Source organism: Ruditapes philippinarum, unplaced genomic scaffold (genome assembly GCF_026571515.1).
Source record: "Ruditapes philippinarum isolate M1 unplaced genomic scaffold, ASM2657151v2 ctg5900_1_1_1_1, whole genome shotgun sequence".
Classification (NCBI taxonomy): Eukaryota; Metazoa; Mollusca; class Bivalvia; order Venerida; family Veneridae; genus Ruditapes; species Ruditapes philippinarum.
Window position 1 is genome coordinate 5,887 of NW_026856016.1, and position 19,851 is coordinate 25,737.

General features: G+C 30.7%; 1 protein-coding gene across 1 annotated transcript; it reads right to left on the reverse strand.

Annotated features, from left to right (window-relative positions):
• Nucleotides 1-4,917: 4,917 nt before the first annotated feature.
• On the reverse strand, nt 4,918-19,376 carry LOC132745125 (uncharacterized). Its single transcript, XM_060733956.1, has 3 exons — nt 19,151-19,376; nt 8,634-8,721; nt 4,918-8,345 (listed from the first exon to the last, which is right to left on the reverse strand). Exons 1-3 carry the CDS (start codon nt 19,259-19,261, stop codon nt 6,928-6,930), a joined length of 1,617 nt encoding a protein of 538 aa, XP_060589939.1. The 5' UTR covers nt 19,262-19,376; the 3' UTR covers nt 4,918-6,927.
• Nucleotides 19,377-19,851: the final 475 nt, after the last annotated feature.

A 19,851-nucleotide genomic window follows, 5' to 3' on the forward strand; every position in this document is an offset into this window, starting at 1 on the left:
TTAATTGTTATAGAAACACCAAACATAAAATCATAACATTGTGATTGAAAGGAATATTTGTTTTCTTATAAAAATCAATATAATGAAAAACTGAAGCCTTATAAACGTTTACTTTATTACATTCAAAATATGTTTTGTGTATTTTGCTTGTTAATTGAATATACACTTATAATAATGAACCACCTAAAGAATAAATTGGTGTTACATTTCAATGTTTAATGTGCGACTCATTTTACGTTAACGTATCCCTGACACAGTATTTTTGGTGGTACTTTAAGTTGATGTTTTTCTCAACGTGTTCAATTGTTAAAGTGACCCACTATTTTTTTCAAATAGTTAATATGTTGAATTAGTAAGAGATATATAAAAGTAATAAAAATAACATAAATAAAATGTTGACTGTTACTGATTTGAAATTGTTCCTTTTATTGACTTTGAGTGTATATCACGAGGAAATCAAGCGATAAAATCACCGATTTGGATATATTATTCGATTCTAACACGACATCAACAAATAATTGTTGCCGTAACTGACAGCGGCGTACCTACCAATACGCACGGGCGTATAAAAAGAAAAAGTTTCAAAAAAAAATGAAATCATTAATTTGGGCGTAGATCGATCAACATTATTCGTAGCTGCTAATTGATTCTACAGGTATGCTTAGGGTGTTACATTATTCCAATATGCGTTACCTTTTTATGCACAATCAAAACTTCAATTGTGAAGAAAGGGAGTAAAAATATGATATAAACAAGTTCTTTTTTCAGCTTGAGTTAAGCGTTATAATGCTAATAAACCTCGTCAAAATCCAAATAAGGATAAGAAATTGTCCAATATATAACAATCCTTTTTTTTTTCAGAAGAATCAAATCAGTGAACATTTAATTCATTTTTTACATCTAAATCTATATGCAAAATAAAGATCTTGTTTGCAACTTGGCGGTAGGGAGTGAGTTAGCTCTATGGAATGTCATTTTATATTTTACCTTGTTACGATAAATCAGTATATTATTTTTAAGTGAGTAATATATATATATTACATGTATACAATTATTGAATATATAAATTATGTTTAAACCAACATGCTTTATGTGCGTGTGGCATTTAACTTCGTCATGATATAACTTAAATATTTCGAATGGAAATTGAAAGACTAGAGTTGAGAACAAAAATGTTAAAGACAATATCTATTGTCTACAACATTGACATAATACGCATTAAAAAATATTTTAAGGAAGCTAAATGATCGTGCGATACTACATACGATAAAATCTCGTTACACTAAAACTTTAAGCTGTTGTGTTTGTATTAAAGTCAAACAGATCATTTTGAAGCATATTTTCCTTGATTATATCTCTTGTTAAGTTATGGTGAAACAAAAGAAAATAACAAAGATGAAACTTAACTTGTTACAAAAGAATATAAAACCCATCTTTTTTACAAGAGAGATACCTGGCTATGTTTTGTTTTTCTAAAAGCAAATAACTTTTGAACTATTTAAAACAGTGTACACGTTAGACTTCGTGCTTTTTCTCTTACATTCAATATATGTACTTGATGTTATTTTTATATCTATAGATAAAGACAATAGTAGTACAATTAGCTTAAATAATTCCTAAATCCTTAGTTATAGCACATAGCTATATTTGATATTTAAGTCTCTGGCGATCCTTCGGCCAAAAAAAAACCGGCACTCGGCGTACACTCATAATACGACGTTGTCATAAAAGTATGTCATACAAATTCATTACTGGACAAAACATTTTACTAAAACCACTAAATTACCGAGGAATGATTTTTTCTATAATATGATCGTTAAATACCTGAAAAATCAAAATTAATACTGATTTTTTGGCACTGTTTTGCTTATGTGTACAACTACTTTGCTGACATGGTTTTTCGATTCCAACTGATTAAAACCGTGAACAACCCTTATAAAGTTGTATATCAATGCCTTAAACATTGCGATGTTCCGTGCAAGTAGAATATTCAAAGACTAACAGTTGTAAATGTGTTTATCTTTTATTTTTTCTTTGTCAAGCTAAAAAAAACATTTTATTTTAATCAATCCGGTGCCATAAATCCAAATCAGTTCAGGAACGGGGAAATATTCCAAATCAGCCCGAAACGATTACCCACCGTGGTGTTGGTCTTAAACATGGTACCCAACAGTATTATAACAAAATCACGATACTAGAATGATGATAATATGACAGTATCATAGGGGTAACAGAACAGCACGATACTGAAGATGCCATAAAACGACATAACGATAATGTTAATGCAAAATAGTTTCCCAATTTACACAATCGTACTTTCGCATTTTCACAATGTAATTGTCATGATATCCTACTGTTGTCTTACCATTATCTTACTGCCGCAATATAATTATCCCATAGTCATTTTAATCTGCCATAATATTTCATTATCGTACCTTTGCATAATTATCAAAACTTCTTGCACGGTTAAAAGTGTAAATAATATAGTCATCATGGCTATAATTATCACTGCTATATATGAAACTGCGACAATATGTTGTAAAAACACAATACTGTGTAGCATAAACATTTATCAAAATGTTTTCTTACTGTGTGTTATTATCATAATCATACCGTAATCGTTATTACAGTAATCTGTTTTTGTATTTTCATTATCATCCTGCCAAGTATAACGTTTACAAGTATTTACGTTATTGATATAGAGGGCCAAATGGCTTAAATTGCTTTACTTGTGTAACAGTATTGAGAGATTGCTCTGCAAATCGCAGGTTTCTATTATTCATACATATATTTGTTGTTTCTTTTTCAAGAAGTCAGAATGTGCTTCACATTTACAACCTTAATTGATGTCATGGGGATTTTTATCCCTCTTGAACAAAAAGTCAACTTGAGTACTTAGTATCGTACTTTGCAAAACTTTAACAATTGTCTCTTTTTTGTAAGTAACACAAAATCAAAAACAAAGATATGACAAAACAAGAAAACTCAGATTGCTTAATATATGTAACTACATATGAGCCGCGTCACGATAAAACCAACATAATGGGTTTGTGACCAGCATGGATCCAGACCAGCCTGCGCATCGGCGCAGTCTGATCAGGTTCCATGCTGTTCGCTTACCAACCCTTTTACAAGTACAGAAGCTGATAGCGAACAGCATGGATCCTGATCAGACTGCGCGGATGCGCAGGCTGGTCTGGATCCATGCTGGTCACAAACGCACTATGTTGGTTTTGTCGTGACGCGGCTCAATTATTATTAAACAAACAAGTTATCATAAGTCGCCTGTAGAAACCGGCGACTAAATTTGTAACAGTTTAATATTATACCTATGGTTAGGAGAAGGTCTTAAAAATTGTAAATAAAAGCATACCAATTACTGAACAATTAAAGTCTACAATCGTTTTCAGTAATCTCAAAAAATCAAACATACAATAACGTTGCTCAAGGAAATGAAATATTCAAATATTGACATCTAAAAAAGCAACATTACAATTTTTATAAAATGAATCCCTATGGATAAGTCATTGAATTTAGGGATACTTTTACTTATTTCAAACTGTCCAGCATTGCCATTTTATGATAAATAAATCATGCATGATATTTAAAATGACACTTTAAATTATCTTGGTGTTTATATCTTATGAGACCTATTCTATTTTATTATTTTATTTAGTTATAAACTATTTCTCCCTGTTTCTTTGTAAGAATCACGTGACTACACGTTGTATGTTATTGTTTTAAAATCTATTAATAGTCACAAATGGCTGATAAAACAGACATACAGGTAACTTGTGAATGGTTGTCACAAGGTATAGAAGCTGATAAAATGCAAATCAAAGTAATTTTGTATGAATAATTACAAAATCTCGGTATGACGGTACGGGGCCGTAATCGTATTGGACTAATAAACTATCTTTGTGTTGCACTGAAAGGCAATTAAACGTTAACTATATCGTATGTAACAACGGGAATATTGATTTCAACTAATTTATATGTTTTTTCGATAAGAATATTTTTTTATGCAGACACCACTTTTACAGTAAAATTGCATTGTTTTATGCAATAATGAAGCATATATATTTTCATAGCCACTTTGCAAATATTTAATGATAGGTAATTATTTCTCGGTATTTAGTAAACCATACGGATTTCAATATATGGTACAACGGTATATGTTTAAAGTAGAAAAACAAGTAGAATTACAAGCATATCACTTGCTTTACAAGCCTCGATGACAAGGTGTTAGATTTTCAGTTAGTTTCAAATTAAAGACTGTATGTTCGATAAGTCATTTTTTATGTTTTCTTTTATGATATTTTTGTATTTTGCAAAATTTGACCATTTATCAAAATTATAAATAAAAAAGTGCTAGAAATGAAAAACACGATTATCAACTTATGTTTCATATAGTTAAAAGATATACTAAAGATCCTGTATGCTTTGTGATTGATATTATTACTGTATGAATACCACACTTGCAAAACTTATATTTGTAAATAATTATGCAAATAAAACAATTTTCAAACATCAAAGGATATGTAAAATGTGTACTGCAAATATTTGTTCACATTATATTTAATCAATCAATTACATGCATTCTTTTCATATTGGAAAATTTGACTTACAATTTATGGAAAATAAATTTCTAATTACCTCCCTTTAATTACATGAAATGTTATATTGGGTAATATCTTCATAAACAATGCTTATTTGAACTAACAATATTGACAAATCTTAATTTGAACATCATATTTATGAAATAAAACCATGAAAAAAATGTGTTACAGGATCTTTAATGAAAACTACAAACAGGATTTATCCTAGATTCGAACTTGCGCCTACTAGGTTACAACTTCGTCATACTTACCACCAGGCCGTCGAGCAGTATTAATTGATATATACATGTCATTATACTTACAATAAAATCGTTAACATTAATTATAAAAAGTTATGAAAACTAACGAAACACCTCCCGAAAATTAATAAGTCTCGGGTATTGCCAAACAATACTTGCTTATTTAATAATGATAACAGTTTCTTGACAAATTTTGCTTCAAATATGTTTTATTATAACATAACATAAATTTAATGCATAAAACTCTTTTACAAAGTTTATAGCAAGAAAGATATAAATGTGGCAAGTACATGAAAACGTGTTTATGAATAAACATTACTCAACTTATTGTTTCTCTTTTCTTTATACTCGAAACATTAAACTGATATTTTCTTTTATTTATGATAATACAATCATAGTTCTATCCGGCGACTTGATATGCTTTAGCATCAAAAACTCTACTTGTGTTTTACTTGTGCACGTTTAAGATCTTATAAATAACCATTCTGAGAGTAATAAAGATCAACCAATGCGGGGAAACTTATGCAGTAAAACGACACAAATTCAATTTTATACTACCTGAAAGGTAACTAAAACTGAAGAACTGTTAACCTCTGGACAGATAGTCTTAGACTAGCTAAAACCAGATATAACTTTTCATTATGCAACCGAGAAATAAACTCGAGATTAGTAAGACTATGATATTGCCTTAATCGTGACCAAAACTTTAATTATGCAAATGGCCCTTGATGTTTTATATCACTCATATAAAAGACAATATAATCGCATTTTAAATTCAAAACATATAAATTACTAAGTTCCCAAGACATGTCATAATGGTTATACATCATCTTGAAAACAGTGAAATTGTTAATTTTAATGAGATACATCGCCAGGTAATGGTAATGCATTATAATTTTAGCAGTTGCATTTTTTAACACAATTGTCTGCAGACAGATATATTAGTCTTCTTTTGTTCAGTCGCTTAAATTATTGTAAATAATAGAATGAATGTCTTTGGTATTCTATATACAACACAGGCAAGAAATTGTACATGAAATACACTCAAATCAAACTATTAAAACAACATAGCGTCTTACATGTAATTCTTAATGAGAAAATATGAGGTTAATTTTATATTTGAATGTTGATGGAATATATAGCCTGATATTTCACGAAAATGTTTATCAGATACGATAAAAACAGATATTCCTTTGTCAAATGAAAGAAATACAGGATGCATATATAGAATTTAGGTTATCATTTTAAACACATATAAACATGGGAAGAACCTCAATCATCGTTTGCCTCCTAACTTATGCAATGTACCTGTTTAATGATCATGTATTCAACTCGCTGGTTCAATGAAACATTAGACAGAAACATAAAGTTATTATTTTATATGGTCCCTTTCGATTTGAACCATTTGAAAGTTATATAACATATTGATGTAAATAAAATAAAAGTGATAGACAAATTATGTTAGACTATCAAACCTAAATTAACTGTTATAAATATTATGACTGACAATAATTATGTTAAAATTATGTTTAATTTAAATGCAGGTCATTTATTTAAAATCATGTATAAATCATAAGTATATAACAAAAGCAAATGGGTTGTGCAGCAAATTCTTACAAATAATGATTAAGCCCTTCTCAAAGAAAAATGCATGGGTCATGCATTAAAACATATTTATCTTTTTTGTTGTTTGTTTGACCATAAGTTAATATTATTCTATTTCATACAGAAGTCATTGTGGTTTTTTTTTCAAACTAAAACTATAACAAACTCGTCTGCACTGGCATCCCATATCCTCATTTCCCCATGGGGCACGGAATCATAGTGATAATCATCACTGTAATTGTAATCATCAGAAGAGTAAGAATAGTCATAAAAATAATCAGAGTCATTTCTATTCCATACAACTATTCTGTTCTTTTGCCTCTCTTCTTCCTCTTGTCTGCGTTTATCTTCCTCCTCCTTTTCCTTGGCATTTGGGTCACAATGGGGGCACAACATGTGACAGACGGGTATTGTTCGTTTGACATAGGCACATGTTACTGGTTTGAAAAAACTGTTCAATCTATTTAGCTCAAAATACGAAACATCTCAAAATAACTTCGTTCCTTACTTTTACGATAAAGGCGAACCGTTTTTGCATTCAATTCTACCAAAAGATCAGACACAAACATGTATTGAGGATTTCCCTTTTCGGATGGTGTGAAATTTGAAATTTCAGTATTGTAGGTTTCCGTTTCTTGGTCTATTGACACCAAAATGGACGTTAACCTGGTCAATACAAGAATCTTGTCATGCACAGGAAGCAAACATTTTACCACTGTTCTCTCAAAGAATCTGTAACCTTCTTCATCGAAAGGTATATTAATGACCATCATCTTGTTTGTTTCAAGATTGAAGCAGTACAAGTTTGACCTTTTTGAATGTGTCGCTGTTGACATAACAATAAATGATTGGCTGCAACATGCACAGCTCACGAGAAATGCTAATGACATTAGCGGTTCTATTTCAATTACTTTTCCATTATCGTTGACACTTTGATACAGTACTGAACCCAATGTCTGCTTTTTCATACCCGGATATCTTGCACTACCATCATCGTTTGAACACAATCCCTTTGAAATAATTATCAAGCGTTTGTTTGTTTCCAATATGTGGCTTATATCAGATGGATAATTCCCCCTGGAAATTATGGACTTCTTTTTACAAATACCACTGTTTATGTCATATAAATATATGCGCCGTTTTGATTCCTCAAAGGAAAGCACTTCTTTAGGTACGTCCAAACAAGGAACACAAGTAGCGTTCATCATATTTTCTGGAAATTTAAATCTATAAAGATTCATATCTTCAAGGTTTAATCCAACGACATTTGATCCAGTTCGCTTGTCGTTGAGGATGAAAACAAATGGTACTGATGAATCTGTCCTGAAAGTTAGGTGATCCTCTACTCTATGTAAACATTTAGGTGCCATCCTTACAAAGTAGTCTCTTTTGACAACTTTGTTTAAGTAGTGTCCTTCCATTTTGTTCAAATCTAAGGAGTCAAACCATTGTTCAAAGAATGTATAGATTCCATGAAATTCACACCAGTCTCTTGCCATTTCAAATCGGCTTTGCATCGGCCAATAACCCAGATCGTTTCCTGTCAGAAGCATATCTACAGATGCTGCATCTATCTTTAGGATATCAGTTTCCTTACATAGTTCTATTAGATTACATCTAATGAATTCATCAATTTGTTCATGTTCGAATCCGTATAGAGAGCACACTTGGAGTACTTTGTAAAAGTTGCTTTTAGTTAGTGCAAGGTTTTTTATGCGATCTTTACAATACATATACAGTTCCTCAATTTGCAGCATGTCAGCTAAACGTATTAAACTAAACAAGTCTTCTGATGTCACTTGTATCATACGACCTGTCATGTAGTCAATGATCTGTTCTATTCTTTCTTTACGACCGGAGAAGGTACCGAGAGCCTGGCCAACTTAAAAATATGAGAATGATGTTGATAGTTTTATTATATAAAACAAAAATCATATCGGTACATTGTACTCATACATTATTTGATTTTCCTGTAGTTTGGCTAAATATGCATTAGTTTGTAAGATTTATGATACATAATCCATATATTAGCTGCATGTACAGAACAAATTAACTCTTAGTTATACTTATTCAGACACAGAAACATCCAAGTTTAATACTTATATCTGAAATAATATCATTTTATCTGCAAGTGTTGAACAAAGTGTTACATGTATTTCTAGATATTTACCAGAATGCCTTATTTCAGGATCCCAACGTCCCCATGCCTCTAAAACAGGACTGCAGTATGCAATACTTTCCCATTTTCCGTCTGGTTCCTGAAATTGATAAAAGTGAGGACAAGCTTTAGATTTAATGATAACTACATTGTATTAATAAGTCGGTTTTATGTATTTAAAAACATGTAACCTTCTGATTAAAGTCTGAAATTTATCTTTTATATTGAAATTATAAGTTCAGAAGATGTATTCCTACTCAGTAAGTGATAAAATGTCGAATGAAGAAAGAGACCAGTGGGACTATACAATAAACATTTCATGTTAAAGTTAAGTTTTTCCTTTTTTATTTCAATAAGTGTGTCTAGTCACACTTGTTATAATGTCCAAATATGAATCATTTCTATTAATAAATGAGAAGGTTATTAAAACATAAACAAAATGTTATCATTAGATCTTGACGGTCAAACCATTTAAAGGTCACGGTCATATCTAAATTATCCAACATGTCCCATTTGGTCACAAAGTTTGTTTTGTCCACGTATGAATTAAATCCGTACAAAAATTACAGAGTTATGACAACCTCAACAAAATTCAATAATTTGATCTTAACGGTCAGGGTCACTTAAAACTAAAGGTCAACTCAGTTCAACTTAAAGGTCTTGTCCAAAAGATTATTTTGTACAAGTACATAGATAATCCATTGGTTTAGTACCAAGTTACAACTATTATAGCAATAATCAATGACAATTCAATAATTTGAAGGTCAAAGTAATACATGAGTCAGGTCGATTTGAGTTTGTTATGAATAAAGGTCCAGGCCCAAACGATGTTGTGCCTTAATATGAAGTTAATTAATTTATCAATAGCAAGGATATAGCCAGTTTTTGTTGTGTTATATTGTTGTTTTCTTTTGTTAATAATCACCTTTTTTGGCAGTCTAATTTTTCTATTTCAAGCCTCCTGGCTAACACAATTAGTATCATTAGCTTGTGTATTACTTATAAACATAGATAAAAGTAAGCATAATGTAGATGTAGTGTCTTGAACTTATAACCTCCTTTACATATTCAATTTTTTAAATAAATGTTTGCCGTAATTTACTTTATGTAAATATTATGTTAACTTTTCATGTTTTAACTATATTGCACACATTATTGTAAGACTGTTAAGGGATGGACCTCCGTCCCTTAAAAAGTAATGCGCCGGAGGTAATAAATGGGGTTACCTTCGGGACCTGAAATGAAAAAAAAAAAAAATAAAAAACGTTATACCCAGTTACAGGGGTAAACAAGAGAATTTCGGTAATTTGACCTTAATGGTCAATGTAATTTAAAGTTCAATGTCAATATCAGTTCAACCATTGTAAAAGGGATTGCCCAAAAGGATGTTGTTGTGTTTTTTGTTTTTGTTTTTTTTGTCCAAGTATGGTAACAAATTTGCTTCTTGCAGCTGTTAAGGATTTGTTTGATTGTTCAAATGTCAGGAAAAAAGGATCATTTAATTGGTCGAATAGAATCTGCGAACAATAGCAACATATCGATATGCTATTGTCCGGATAAGCTAAAATTAGGAACAGCCGGCGAGGTGTCCCGAAGTTAATAAAGCAGCAAAATTTCGGTACACGGTTCACTCGGTCATATAATTGTGTCTTCTGTTATTTTTTGTTGGTGTTTTTTATAAAAGAACTCTGTTTTAATACGCTTTCGCTGTAAATGTCTATCATTTTGAACTCTATGCTTGTACAATAAATAAGAAGCCCATGATTATAGAATTAATAAAAATCTTTATTATATTATTGCAAGAATCTATTTAAAAGAAAATTAAACACTTAAACTACATCAACTCAACTCCACAACACCATCTCTTCAACTTCAATAAACTCAAAGGACCCCAACCAAAAGAAAATTCCCAGCTTATACACCCTTTTGTCTGCACTTGCAGCTTACGTGGTGTGCAAAAGTAGAATGACGTGCGACCCATGTGCGGGAACCTATCTGCACAACTTCTGTGCGACCTGAATGTTGTGAAACCTATTTAAAGTACTGAAATGCCTTAACAATTTTCAAAATGGCGCAGACTGCTGTGCAATGAAAACATAAGTACAAACATATATATGTACTCAATAGCATTTTGTTCAACAATGCAACTTAATGCAACACATTTTTGCATAAAGTAATTACATGTGTTGTAAAGTTGGATTCCAACTACAACAGGTTATATAATTATTATATAATATTGCATAATATTACTCAAGAAGTTTAACATGTATAATCTTAAGGAATATTTTTCAAGAAATATTAAGGGTTTAAACTTTAATTTAGCTTTAAGTTTATTTTAAAGTTTAGTCATATTGAACATGTATTGTTTATAGACATTTCATTCTTATCATGCACTTGTTTAATGTTGATTATAGTTTGTAGAACTTATTGATACATTCTTTAACAGTTAACTTAGCATGGCCTAAGACTCTTTACATACAATATATAGAGAATGGTTCTACTTTCAATTACTCTGATATTTAAATTTAGTGAGATACAAGTTACTGATTTAGCATTTATATATGTTTGTAAATATGTTTAGTTGATATTAGTTTCTAGTTTTATTGCTTAGAATATTTTTGTAAAAGTTCATTACTTTATTATTTTTATAATCATGGTCAATAATGCTGCTGCAAAATTTTCCATGAATCATGATCTATTTTTAGAATAGTTATGTAAAATACTGATAAGCCTAGAGCATTTGTTAAGTAAATTCTGGTTGGCTGTAATTTGACCAATCAGATAAGTTGTTACATACAGTGCCACCTGTAGGTAGATGCTAGCTCCCTCTGGGATTCAGAAGTACATTTATACAAGCATCTTAGACAATTTTGTCATTCTGCTGCTAATTTTTGGAAAAGTAACATCTCTAAAAGCTCTCTAAGGTTAATTAATTAATTATTTAATTTATTTTAGGCACTTTGGCATTTAAATGAACCTAGAGATTATCTAAATTCACAGAAACATTTTTGATAAATTTGTAAGTAATTTAAGTAATTATTTTTACAGAATTAATTAAGATTAATGAATATCTTTTCTTTGTTTTAAGTGGCAGCCATCTTGAATCATTAGAGCTTTATTTTTGTTGCTATAGATTAAAACAGGGCTTGCTACTATTTAGGTTTATTAGTTTAACAGCACAGAATCATTAAGGTTATTTTTCATATTTTTAGTGATTACAGTTTAAACAACTTTTAACTGGTTTAAATCTTTTATTCAACTAGTTTATTCTGATTTTCATATTTTTGGTTAAATAAGAACTGTTTCATTTTTAGTACACATTAATAACTTGTTTAGTTTTAAGTAACTTTTAGTTAAGTGTAAATAAAAACTTAGTTCATTAAAAATTTGGTTGATTTAAATTTATTCAAATTTGTGTTTTATTTCCCTTTGCATTCAAAGGGTGGTGTCATCCTGACGATTAGATTTTTCCCTATTAAAGAGTACTCCTGAGCAAACTAAGAACATTAAAAAGTAAATATTAGGTAATAAGTAACTAAATTCTATTTATAGAAAACTTAAGGCTTTTCATTTTCAACACCACAACAATGGTGCCAAGTGGGATAGAGGCCTGCTTCTATTTTTAGAAACACTTATTAACATATTTTTTAATCACCACAACAATGGTGTCAGAATCGGGATAGTTTTGAAAATAAGTAAATTTTCTCAACTCGGGAGTACATTATTTTTAATATTTTTCTATAAGTACATTTTTGTATTGATAGTTTTGAAAATAAGTAAATTTTCTCAACTCAGGTGTACAGTATTTTTAATAAGTAAATTTTTGTATTTTTGAAAATAAAGATTTTTGTCGAAGTAAATTTTTGAATACAAAATCAATTAATAGCAATATAGTGAAGTCAATTATCAGTAAACACTCTTGACCTATCTTTTCTTCTTTCAACTGCTACTGGGTGATCTGTTCTATTTCAACTGATAGGGGCGGCCTGAAGGTTGAAGCTTGTCACAAGCCTGAACAGCTAACTAAGCTTCAGTTAATTTTATATAAGGTAGGACGGTGAATACATTGACATCCTTCCGGCTATACATTTGCGGCAGTCCGGCAAGCTGGATGTTATATGGGGTAATCGTTCTATTAGTAATACAATAATAGGTGATTATATATTTCTGGCTATACTGTTCTGGCAGCTGGAAGCACAAGCGTGTCATATATGATCCTAGAGTTGTAAAATTCTTTTCTATCTTCCAGCCAGGCCTATTTTACCTCTTTAATTTCATATAAAGGCCAATTCCCAAAGAGTCCCTTACCCAGAAACATAAATCACAAGTACAGAGATCAATAGCAACCAAAGTTATTGATTTATGAAGTACATAGTCATTTCCAACTAATTACAACTTTATTTTCAGCGTCCGACAGTGCCTATTTCGTTAACACACGTTTTAGGCAATATAGTGTGTATAATCAGAAAGCTTTCGATCTATCTTTATAATATAAATTCTAAATTTTTATTTTAAAAGGCACTACACTTGGCATACCACTATTTGTCTGTACATTGGCTCCGAAATAAAAGATTATCAAAATTTGTCCGTATATTGGCTCCGAAATAAAAGATTATCAAAATTTGTCCGTATATTGGCTCCATATTATGAAGAAAGAAGATTCCTTCATATTGTCAAACCTCCTGAAATTGTCACAGAAGAGTCAGCCTCAGACATGGCCAGCTACTAGACACTTAAACACTTCCTAGGATGGAACCGCTATCCAGAACCCTACAAACCAATGTTGGCATCAACACGTCAGAAGAAGATGTCTACTTCTACGATTGTTATCCTCCACTACAATACACTACTTCATACCGAAGAGACAACTACTACCATGACGACCATTATGCAACATCAATACAACTGCCTCCAACTTCTTGACATCACAACGACTCAGTCAGAGAAATCCAATATCTCCGAGAGCAAATTCAGTTCTATCAGAAGCGACTTCAAGAACTCCAGCTATCACAAAGAAGAACCACAGAAAATGATCAACTATGCTATACTTCACCAGTCAACACATCCGCAATAAACAGATTGGCTCAATGTCATATGCCAATTAGACATCAACAGTACCAGCAACAAGTATACCTCAGAAGACGTCAAAAATATCGAGAAGAATCTGATAATGGCTACATAGACCCTGAAGTATACCAGCCTAGACGGTCAACCTACCACACTGAACCTTCCTACAGCAAACCAAGATCGTTACGTACAAGTACACCATGTTACCCTAGAAAGACAGTCCTAACTGTTACAAATAACAGAGAAGATTCTGAAGATATATACCACCATCAATTGGGGCACTACAATTCAAATCATTTCATAACTGAAGAACAATTTCATCAATTTGCAAGTGACTTTATACAATCACTGATAAAAGATGGATATACATGGGGTGATGATAACTTCCAAGATAAAGACATTTCCAGAAATAAAGCTTTCCAGCATAACACAAACTGCTCTTCAAACTGTCAAGAAGACTGCTGCCTTACTTCCAGATGTCAAACTGAGCTACAGCTTTACAACAAAGTCAAAGAAGAAACTCTACCAAAGAAACATTTAAACTTCATGGGACTGATTCTGCAGGCCAAGAGTCAGTCCACCCAGTAAATAAAAACTACAACAAAATGGCCGAAGACAAACCAGATGACGGACCACAAAAGGCATCAGATACAACAAAGTCAGTAACAGTAGAAGATTCCATTCCTGCTCAGGGCTACAATCTAACGCCTTACCCAGATCTGATGCCAAAGACAGCTAAATGACAACCCTTTAATGCTGATGAAATACGAACTGAAGACATCACCGACACAAACAGCAGACCAAAAGATGCAATCTTCGATTGGACAGTCTGCATGGCTACTATTTACGATAACTTATTAGTAGTCAAATACAATAAAATATCAACAGGCGATAATGATGATGCCAATACCAATACCAAACAACAAAAAGATGACAAACCAATACCCGGCGAAGACAATAAACCACAAGAAGATGCCACATACCAATCATATGACCAATACCACAGACCAGATGCTTGCGTGTATCCGAGAAGAGAGAAGAAGATCGGTAACTATTCAAATCGCGATTGTGTAAAACTGAGCAAACCCGAGTTTGTTCATAGACTGACAAACATTATTCAAAACAAGTATAAAAACATTTAGGGTAATAGAAAAGATGCCACCTTTTATTAAGTTTCCTTTTTCAATTCATTTCAAATTGATAAGAAGTAATTTAAGTTAAAGTTACACTGTCATACCATACCATGTTGTTTTTTGTTATGTTGAGAAAAAGACTTTTGTATACATATAAGATATTGATATGTTGAGTTAGATTTTTGTTACAATAATTGATATTGTGTGATTATTTGTTGACTTTTTTGTTAAGTACAAGTTTTTCTTGTTTGAGTTTTGTAAGGCTGCTTTAGGTGTCTTAGTGAATGTTTTTTGTGCTCGTTACATAGAATTTAAGTTTCTATGGGCTTGATGTTTTGAGACATCAAATTTTTGAGTTTTAGAGATTTTCTATAGGATTTAAGATCTATAGGCGTCTGGTGATATGTTTCACAGACATTTCTTTGTTCACTTAAGTAATGATCCTAAAGTAAGCGTTTGTTAACCATAGATGTGCATAGCTCCATCGCAGCTAGGTCTAACACATATGCTTTTTGTGATTTTTTCACAGTGGTGTGAAACTTTGATTTATTTAAGAAGTTAATATGTATTTTTACAAGTCATTAAACTAACAAGATTTAAGTTAGATATCATATATTTTTGTTGTATGAGATAGACCTGTTTTACTTATGGTATAATTGTTAACCATTTTGATGCTACTTTTATTAATGACACAGTATTGTTAATTATCTGTCAAAGCTATATTTCTTATGATTGTATTTTAACATGGTGGTGTAACTGATTCTTTATTGAAACTTTAGGCATTATACAAATTTGAAGTAAAATTCAGTATCGATTCTGTTAAAAGGTGAAATTCTTTTCTAGAAAGTGTTTCGTATAAAAAGTGATAAAGAAAATTCGAGTAAAGTGTTATATGAATAGTGATAAAGTGTTTTATGAATAGTAATAAAGAAAATCTAAAGTGTAGAATAAAGTGTTGATACAAGTGAAATGAATAACGAGCAAAGTGAAACAAATCAATAGATCGTGCATCTGAGTAAATATAATTAAATCGCGCATCTGAGAAACATTACCAAATCGTGCATCCGAGAGACAAAATAATGATATCGCGCAACATTTAAATAACCATAGTGCAAAGACATTGGGTGCAATGAACATTTAAGGTGGTTGTGCCATCATGCACTTATTTTAAACATAACAGTTATCGCGCTTAAATATCATATCCTACAATTGTGACAAAATCTAGTGCAAAGACATTGGGCACAGTATGAACATTTCAGGTGGCTGTGCCAGCACACTAGTAACCCCGAACATGACAATAAGTAAACCCGAACAAGATGAAACTAGAAAACCCCGATGATGACAGAAAGAAGAATAATATTGTACAACTTTTATTATACTTTATAGATAATATTACACTTGTATTATAGTATTTCTTCTATTCCAGGACATGACATTTTAATTATTATATTCTCATTTTGTATTTACATGATGCATAGATTTTATTATAAGATATTTCTATTTCCATGTTATATGAGATTAATAATAATTAACATTAACTGCATGCTTGTATATTTTTGTAAATGTGTTCTTTATTCATTCTGTAAGTAGATTTGTTAGTTTATTGTTTTATACTTTATAGTTTCATCCATATATTATATTGACATGAACATTTTTGATAAGATAATATGCTATTTCTTTGAGGTATCTTAATGATACAGTTTAAGTTCAAGTTTTATCTTGGAAAAAAATTATTGCTTTTTGCAATAAATTTTTTCTTTTTCCAAAACCGGTGTATTGTTATAAAGTTGGATTCCAACTACAACAGGTTATATAATTATTATATAATATTGCATAATATTACTCAAGAAGTTTAACATGTATAATCTTAAGGAATATTTTTCAAGAAATATTAAGGGTTTAAACTTTAATTTAGCTTTAAGTTTATTTTAAAGTTTAGTCATATTGAACATGTATTGTTTATAGACATTTCATTCTTATCATGCACTTGTTTAATGTTGATTATAGTTTGTAGAACTTATTGATACATTCTTTAACAGTTAACTTAGAATGGCCTAAGACTCTTTATATACAATATATAGAGAATGGTTCTACTTTCAATTACTCTGATATTTAAATTAAGTGAGATACAAGTTACTGATTTAGCATTTATATATGTTTGTAAATATGTTTAGTTGATATTAGTTTCTAGTTTTATTGCTTAGAATATTTTTGTAAAAGTTCATTACTTTATTATTTTTATAATCATGGTCAATAATGCTGCTGCAAAATTTTCCATGAATCATGATCTATTTTTAGAATAGTTATGTAAAATACTGATAAGCCTAGAGCATTTGTTAAGTAAATTCTGGTTGGCTGTAATTTGACCAATCAGATAAGTTGTTACATACAGTGCCACCTGTAGGTAGATGCTAGCTCCCTCTGGGATTCAGAAGTACATTTATACAAGCATCTTAGACAATTTTGTCATTCTGCTGCTAATTTTTGGAAAAGTAACATCTCTAAAAGCTCTCTAAGGTTAATTAATTAATTATTTAATTTATTTTAGGCACTTTGGCATTTAAATGAACCTAGAGATTATCTAAATTCACAGAAACATTTTTGATAAATTTGTAAGTAATTTAAGTAATTATTTTTACAGAATTAATTAAGATTAATGAATATCTTTTCTTTGTTTTAAGTGGAAGCCATCTTGAATCATTAGAGCTTTATTTTTGTTGCTATAGATTAAAACAGGGCTTGCTACTATTTAGGTTTATTAGTTTAACAGCACAGAATCATTAAGGTTATTTTTCATATTTTTAGTAATTACAGTTTAAACAACTTTTAACTGGTTTAAATCTTTCATTCAACTAGTTTATTCTGATTTTCATATTTTTGGTTAAATAAAAACTGTTTCATTTTTAGTACACATTAATAACTTGTTTAGTTTTAAGTAACTTTTAGTTAAGTGTAAATAAAAACTTAGTTCATTAAAATTTTGGTTGATTTAAATTTATTCAAATTTGTGTTATATTTCCCTTTGCATTCAAAGGGTGGTGTCATCCTGACGATTAGATTTTTCCCCATTAAAGAGTACTCCTGAGCAAACTAAGAACATTAAAAAGTAAATATTAGGTAATAAGTAACTAAATTCTATTTATAGAAAACTTAAGGCTTTTCATTTTCAACACCACAACAATGGTGCCAAGTGGGATAGAGGCCTGCTCCTATTTTTAGAAACACTATTAAAACATATTTTTTAATCACCACAACACATGTATCTTTATAGTATTAATGGTATACAAGATTGATACAATTACTTTTGACTGACAATTCTTTCAACTTATTATCAGCAGAAAAACAAAATAAGAAAATCTCTTTTTCACCTTTAAAAAATATAACTTAACATTTGAACCAAGTAACCTGTATATCGATAAAGCATTAAGGAATTTCATTAACAAAATCCTATATTTTGTCACAACATTGGAGCCGCTGAAGGACTAAAAATAGTTCTTTAAGTTTGCACGACCTCTTGCCATATTTAGAACAAGCATGACTGTGTGCAGTCTATACTGGCGGGCGACATTAAGTGACATCCTTACCTTGTCTGGAATTAGGAATGATCATATCTAAATATAACTGGCTCTGTACTGTAAATGATTCCATTGTTTTAAATAGATAACCAGCTAAATACAACACTCCTTGCAGAGAACTAGTTTCAAATTTCACAATATTGCAGCTATTATAAATGTTTAATATTACTGTTTATAACAAAACAATTATCAATTTATACACTTTAAAGGATTGTAAACCGAATGAGCCACTGTCCGTAGTGTTAAATGTAACGTAAATGTAAAGGAAAGTTTACTATTTTTCCTTTTACAGATTTGTCCGTCCCTCGCGATGTTAATTTTTCGTTCAAATAAAGCCGTATTTTGAAGCGGATTATGCGCATAACAATATAGACTGGTTCTAATGATTTGAAACTGTAAATGAGATTCATTAAATACAATTTGACACTTGAAAATGGATGCCGCCAGCAATCATCCTCAACACTGTGGCGATTTTTAATAAACCGTTATAGTAAATGCCAAGTTACTGTCAATTATAGTAAAAATCATTGAAAATTCAATAATTTAACCTTTAAGGTCAAGGTCATAAATGAGTCAAGGTCAATTTGAGTTTGATACACTTGAAAGTCTTATCTTAAAGAATATTGTGTCTTAGTATGAAGAATCAATCATTTAAACATTTTTGTCGCCACAAATTACCTTAGCAGATTTTAAAATTAAGACTCGGACTCTTATTTTATTAATACATGAGAGCAGAAAACATCGTATAATGTACCGATATATCGAAGTCTAGAACTTCCCACGAAATGATGTATTCTGAACTATCGCTGTCCGGTGATATCCTGTCACTAACAAATGGATACGAATAACTGTTTTCTAAATCCATTTCAGCCTAAACAAACTGGCATTTTATCGTCCGTGTCTGTAAAGTATATCACTGTTCTACTTTTTAAAATTACTATGTGTTTTCTTGACACATTAGATAGTTAGCAACGATTGTGTGCGTGTGTGTTTAAAATCCGTGTTATTTTCCGAAAATGAAGAATCTATTTATAGATCACACTTCATCGATTCAAGGTTACTTGACATGTAGGTATAAACGCAAAACGCCATTATTAATACCATTATCACAATTGTTTATTGATATATCGCTTCATTTAGATCAACTTGTCTTTCATTTCAATCTAAGTAAAGAATAGTGTTATAATTCATTTCAGTATCTGAAATATATTAGCATTAAGAGTTTAAGATTCAAGAGTTTATTAAGTATAAACATATGTTGTGGTGATGAAAAAATTATGTTAATAAGTGGTTTCTAAAAATAGAAGCAGGCCTCTATCCCATTTTGGCCCCCAAATTTTTTTTGGGTTAAAAAATTAAAACCCTTAGGGTTTTCTATATTTTAAAAATTTAGTTTATTTAAATTAAACCCTAATGTTTTTTTAGTTTGCTCAGGAGGACCCCCTTTAATGGGGA

What these genes read in the sequence shown, in the direction of transcription:
- LOC132745125 (XM_060733956.1), bottom strand. Translation starts at nt 19,261, where the DNA reads ATGGATTTAGAAAACAGTTATTCGTATCCATTTGTTAGTGACAGGATA. An exon ending in TTCTAGACTTCGATATATCG is followed by an intron (nt 8,722 to 19,150) that starts GTACATTATACG and finishes TATCAATTTCAG; the next exon opens with GAACCAGACGGAAAATGGGA. An exon ending in TCCTGAAATAAGGCATTCTG is followed by an intron (nt 8,346 to 8,633) that starts GTAAATATCTAG and finishes CATATTTTTAAG; the next exon opens with TTGGCCAGGCTCTCGGTACC.